The sequence below is a fragment of the Pavona decussata genome, unplaced genomic scaffold (genome assembly GCF_977016875.1).
Source record: "Pavona decussata unplaced genomic scaffold, jaPavDecu1.1 SCAFFOLD_156, whole genome shotgun sequence".
Classification (NCBI taxonomy): domain Eukaryota; kingdom Metazoa; phylum Cnidaria; class Anthozoa; order Scleractinia; family Agariciidae; genus Pavona; species Pavona decussata.
The window spans coordinates 286079-291546 of record NW_028145568.1 but is presented as its reverse complement, the minus strand read 5'-3'; the positions used below and the strand labels follow the sequence as shown (position 1 = coordinate 291546).

The following is a 5468-nucleotide window of genomic DNA, read 5'->3' as shown; positions in this document are numbered from 1 at the left end:
TACAAGAAAAGGAACTGGAAATGAATTAAGACATAAATGTTGAACTCTGGAGAGTACAAGTTTGTACGGCTCGTTTCAATACGGACAGCTGCTTATACAGAGGGTAATCAAGTGCAATCAAGGTATGCAAAAAGCAACCAATCACAAAACTTGTAAATAGAAAATTGTGCATGTGTTTACATAGACTGATGCAGACACTTGAGAGAGTTTGGGTACCCCTTTGCCTTGCATAAACTTTCAAATTCTCCCAAACTCCCTCAAATGCTGTTTGTAATTGAATGTGTGTTCCTTTAACCTTGTTAATCACAGTCACATCCTCTTACTTGTGATTCTTTAAGCTCAACCACTTGCCTAAATTGTTAACACTTTCCAGAATTTTGCTGATTTTTTGTAATGTTACTTGCAAGATCATGCTTTCTGTTCTGTACCTTTGGTCGTTTCCTGACACGAAATCTAAGACTAAACCGATCAAATTCATCACTGTCATTGCCCTCATCCTCAGCCTTTCTTGTAAATGGTTTTGGAGGTCAGTCTGCTCGAGTTTTCTTCATCCTTCAGAAAATCCCCTTTCTTCTCTGGCCTGTTACTGTAGATTGCACCTAGCTTTCTTCTTTTTCCAATCCTTTTTTTTTGGTTGTAGTCTGGAATCTGTTAAGGTGACGGCTTGCAAAAGTATGTAGTGCAGACGCAATTCGAGGTATCACGCTACAGGTACTCCCTTCTTTGAGTTTTTCATACCTTGAAACAAACTAGCTGACTCCCACAATAAAATTTTCATCCCCACTCTTTAATTTTGAAACAATGTCATTGCACACTTCATAGACCTTTGTCTAAAGACCTTCTGCTATGGGATGGATTGGATGCATTTAATCAATACTGTCAACTTGACTGCTGTTGTCTGTAATGTCTGTTGGGTCTAGTGATGGTGTGGTTAAATCTAATGAACATTGGGGTCAAGCACTGATTGTCCATTGAAGCAGACTCCATTTTGAGTTGCTTCCTCTTCCACATTTTTCTGGTGTACACCGTCTGCCTGCTAATAACTAACAAAGTAATTAATGCTGGCTGTTATTCTGATCTTGTTTCTAACTTGTCACCCCCCTTTGGAACCCACAATAACTATATAACTGTATAATTTGGAATTTTATTGCATCGCTTGCAAGATGAAGTGAATCCTCTGCTCTGATTGGCTACTCGCCTGATCAAGATGGAGCCATCTTGCCCACTTAGGATTACCTGTTACCCGTGCAGTCATGGATGCATATAATAAATCTTTTATTGGCCAAGCTTAGGTCAATATGGCAGGATATTGGCCTTGTTCTATTGTTGGCAAAATTATTGATCGTCCTGTCCCTAAATTGTACCGATGCCCCCCCCCCCCCCCCCCCAAAAAAAAAAAAAACCCTCACCCCCTACACACACGCACATCTTTTTAGGCTGGGATCCCTCCTTTTAAATAAAGGCTAATCTCTTTTGTATCACGATTATTTTGAAGGACGTAAAAAGAAGATAAGCCTCTTGCCCAAGAGCTTCGTTTTGTGATACACAAGAAACCTGCAAAAAAAATGTAAAAGTAAGAAACTGTATGTATGGCTTTAACATACCACTTCATCATTCATACAGAACCACCTCTGGTCCACCTTGCAGTAGCTATAATGGTGGCCACATTTGCACTTAGTACCACTATGTACAACAACACTTTGCAACTCGTACATATTGCTGTTCTATGTAAGCAAAAAATTATAGTATAAACAATTAGAGAAGGCATAATCTTAACTATTTCTATAGTTGTGTTCCCTTTCTTAGATAAACATTTAAATGGTAATACAGTGGAACCTCTCAAATACTGGTATAGGCAACCTCCTATTTAATGTCAGGAAAAGTGGTTGGCTAAAAGAGGTGGTCACTGTCAGAGAGCCTGCAGACTGTAATGTTGTTAATTCTAACCTGAATCAATTACTATAAATGGGGATGGATATGGCAAGTGGAAGTTGTGGGAAACATGAACAGAAGGCAAGTGTTTCATCAGCTAGTGGCCTGTTTCAGGTTATCCCAAAACTTTCACAAATGTTACCATGGAAATAAGGAAAGTATGAATTTATACATCTTTTCCATAGAGTCACAGTTAAACAACCAACCAAAATAAATACAAGGGAGTATTTCTTTCGAGCTGTTGGTAGGACTGCTGTAATTGGTCAGCGGTGTTGCGCATGGGAACGAGTGTGAGTTGTGTGTAAAAAACATGGCCGACAGCCTGAATAAAGTATGATCGTTGTGTTAGCCAAGTTGTTCCTGTTCATACCTGTATCAGCTGGTCAACAAAGCTAAGTGGACTATTTCATCACTTTTCCTTTTTGAATGTCAACCCAGTTTATTTGTAGAGATCAAAATTACTACAATCAAACTTCCCATAAGTGAACACCTTTGGGACCAAGCACAGGTGTCTGCTTTTGAGAGGTGTCCACTTACGGGAGCTGTGCATTGGCGGAGGTTCAACTGTAATACTAATATTCTTAAAATAAAGCTATATACCGGTAATGATAGTACAGACAATAATTAGGGTATGTCACTACTTACAGCTTTTCTAACAAAATTATATTTTACTTTCTTATTGTATCAAAAATAATTATACCTTTGATGGCTCATTCAATAGTAAGCAGTCAAACCATGCAGGGTATATCAATTTCTTCCTCAATTTGTTAATTCCTGTTCTCTCAAATCTGCAATATATTATTGCAAATATTAGGGGGAAAAGGATCCGTTGTCTTTAGAGTTCAGGTATTAAATACAAGAAGCTAAGACAAAAATCTCCACAAAATTATGTAACTTTCAAAACCAATTCTTCGAAATAAACCTACCTTTTTAAATGGAATGTGAGGACTTTGGGCCATTTACCAACAAATTGGTCTTTCTCAGCCCTGGTCAGCTCATTACACCTGTGTACAACACCAAGCACAATAGGTATTGTGGGCACACGCAAACACAATCTAATATGATCTCTGTGAGACATATTGCAAATTCATGACTTCCTAACCTTTCGCAGAAGCATCGATTGTCCCCATCAAGAATTTCTGTCTGTATATTATCGAGTGCTTCAACCAGTGATTGGGAGGACCCCTATTTTATAATAAGAAAAGATAATTCCATTTGACTAAGTATGGTGATGGTTAAGAGGCCATGATAGGAAACGTTTTTGTAAATAAGAAAATTGAATAAATTGTTAATATTAAAATTTAGTTACTGTTTGCATAAATATGACCAAAATTCTTGATGATTGACACAAATCCTTTATGCATAGCCCATCATTGTTGATTACTGTGCTTTGCTATAACATGCCAAATCCGAAATTGAAATCACTGCCGACAGTTGCATTTTTCGCTACTGTCAATGACTGCACTGGAAGCTTTAGAAACAAAGTAACAGGATCAATAGGTCACGCTTGGCACGGTGATTGGTGGATTTTGATCCACTTTGTTTGACTGATGGCAGGAAATGCAACCATCTGCTCATGCAGTGTTTTGTATTTCAGATTCCACCTGTTATTGAAAAGTGCAAGTTAACTGTTACATCTACCTGTATGTCGATACTGTTATTTAACATGGTGATTGTTCTGCTGCTGACATGTTGGCACATTGTACACTTTACTGAAGTGGAGAATAAAATAGCATATTTGGAGATATTGACTTTGTTTATCTGTGCAAAATTACTACTGTCACATACCTCATGCAAACATGGGCACTATTATTTTTGTTTGTTATAGTAACTAGAATACTTCTCAATGGGAAGCCTACTAATAACTAGGCGTGGCCTATTAGTTAGCCCACTAGGGGTCAAATCCTCCACCCTGCCACTATCTGGATTTTTCTTCCATAGTCTCAAATTCAACTACTCTACAGTTTGTAAATAGCCTTCATTGGTCAGCATCCCGCCAGTTGGTTATAACATGGTGCTGGAAAGTCATTAGGGGCAGCCATGATTCACATTTGTGGCATTAATTTATTCATTTATTGTTATTATTTTTTTATCATTATTTGTTATTTTTGTATTATTTTAATAATTGCATGTATACAAACCTGTACTGGTTAGCTCTCCAATTTCTTCATGGAAGTGAGAGGCACCACTAAAAACAGACCACCAGCCTTAAGTGGAAGTGTATCATTACTCTATAAAGTATTGGTTTAATCATGTTTTATGTCTAGCTGTATAAGGTACAGCTTTACTGACACTCACTTGTCAACTGATAACGCCATGTCCAATCGATCGCACAGAAAACTAGTGTAAACAGAGAAATAGACGAATTTTCCACGAGTGTGACAAATTACCGCGAAATGAAAACAATTTTGCCGCCAAAACTTACATATCTCTTAGTTACCAGCTTCCCAACGAACGATCGCACTTTTTTCATGCCCAGTTTCTTCGTTAGTTTCCGCGGACCCAAAAAGTGGGCGTAAAATGAAAATCGATTTCGTTTTACGCCCACCAGAAAAATGTCTTCTGAGCTTTGAACTGTACTCAAGGAATGGTGACACTATAAAAGTACGAGACATATTTTTTAAAGGTAGTAGAGGTTGGGTTAGCCGTAGAAAGGGGCTCGATACACTACATACTATAAAAATGTTCGGAGGCGATTTGAGAAGTATTCTTCACAAGGTTATCCGCACTTTAATTGATCTCAGCTCATTAAAGTTACATTTCGCTAATGATGTCTGGTGTCTCAGTGTAAAAACAGGTAAAAACAACGTCTTGAGAAGCCGTGGAAACACGCGAAAGCGATCGCGAATTTACCGGAAGTAATGTTGTGTTACTCTACTTGACTTGCTAGTTACCAGTCTGTCACGGTAACTGTCCGCCATCTTGAAGTGGGCGTAAAAAAAAAATTGCCCGTACCGGTCCAAGCTTGTCCATCAGTGTGTACACGGCGCTCTGAGCTGACAACAGCTTGTCCATTGTTGACAAAGTTCGTACAACTCTCGAAAGCTTGTTGTAGAATTCGTGAACCCGGTCGAGTCGACGAATGTCCGTAATACTGTGTAAGCTCTCCATTTCCTTAATGAGCGCTTTGTGCACCTTAAAATCCTTGCCATAGGTGGTCTGCAGAATTCTCTTGGCTTCTTGATAACCTTCTACAGTGTGCGGAAGCCCGAGTATGTCCTCCCGTGGTTGGCCCCTTACGAGCTCCAATAAATAGTTGAATTTTCTGATTTCCGATATGTTTGCACCGTCCACTTCCACTTCAAATTGATTCCAGAATCGAAGCCAATCTTTGTAATCGCCGTGAAATGGAGTGATGGTATATCGCTGAAGCTTCACCGACTGTGTTGCTGATGAGCCAGGAGAATCGCTATTTCCCGCTCTGGCGTCTTTCTCCATCTCCAATTTCTTTTTCAGCCACTCTTCTTCCCGTTGTTGTTGTCTAATATGCGCGGCTTCAAGTTCCTTTTGTTCCGCCAGTCGCGCTTCCATAATTT

The 5468-nt window shown here is 39.1% G+C and overlaps 1 protein-coding gene across 2 annotated transcripts; it reads right to left on the bottom strand.

Moving 5' to 3' along the window:
- Window positions 1-1565: 1565 nt before the first annotated feature.
- On the bottom strand, window positions 1566-4891 carry LOC146465136 (ubiquitin carboxyl-terminal hydrolase 17-like protein D). 2 transcript variants are annotated; one of them, XM_085128628.1, is made up of 5 exons: window positions 3574-4891; window positions 3035-3117; window positions 2859-2936; window positions 2633-2720; window positions 1566-1724 (listed from the first exon to the last, which is right to left on the bottom strand). In XM_085128628.1, the coding sequence occupies exons 1-5, from the start codon at window positions 3631-3633 to the stop codon at window positions 1596-1598; spliced, it is 438 nt and encodes a 145-aa protein (XP_084984754.1). In that variant the 5' UTR covers window positions 3634-4891; the 3' UTR covers window positions 1566-1595. The 2 variants fall into 2 exon arrangements, 1 of the variants encoding a protein (XP_084984754.1); XR_014868278.1 differs by lacking the exons at window positions 1566-1724; window positions 3035-3117 and having other exon boundaries at window positions 2219-2936; window positions 3574-3663.
- Between the last annotated feature and the right edge of the window lie 577 nt (window positions 4892-5468).

Bases quoted from the DNA above. Each gene is read 5' to 3' on its own strand.
- LOC146465136 (XM_085128628.1), bottom strand. From the start codon at position 3,633: ATGTGCCAACATGTCAGCAGCAGAACAATCACCATGTTAAATAACAGT. The intron at 3,118-3,573 runs GTAGATGTAACA...ATTATAAAATAG, and splicing joins ATAACAGTATCGACATACAG to GGGTCCTCCCAATCACTGGT. The intron at 2,721-2,858 runs GTAGGTTTATTT...AATATATTGCAG, and splicing joins CTCACATTCCATTTAAAAAG to ATTTGAGAGAACAGGAATTA.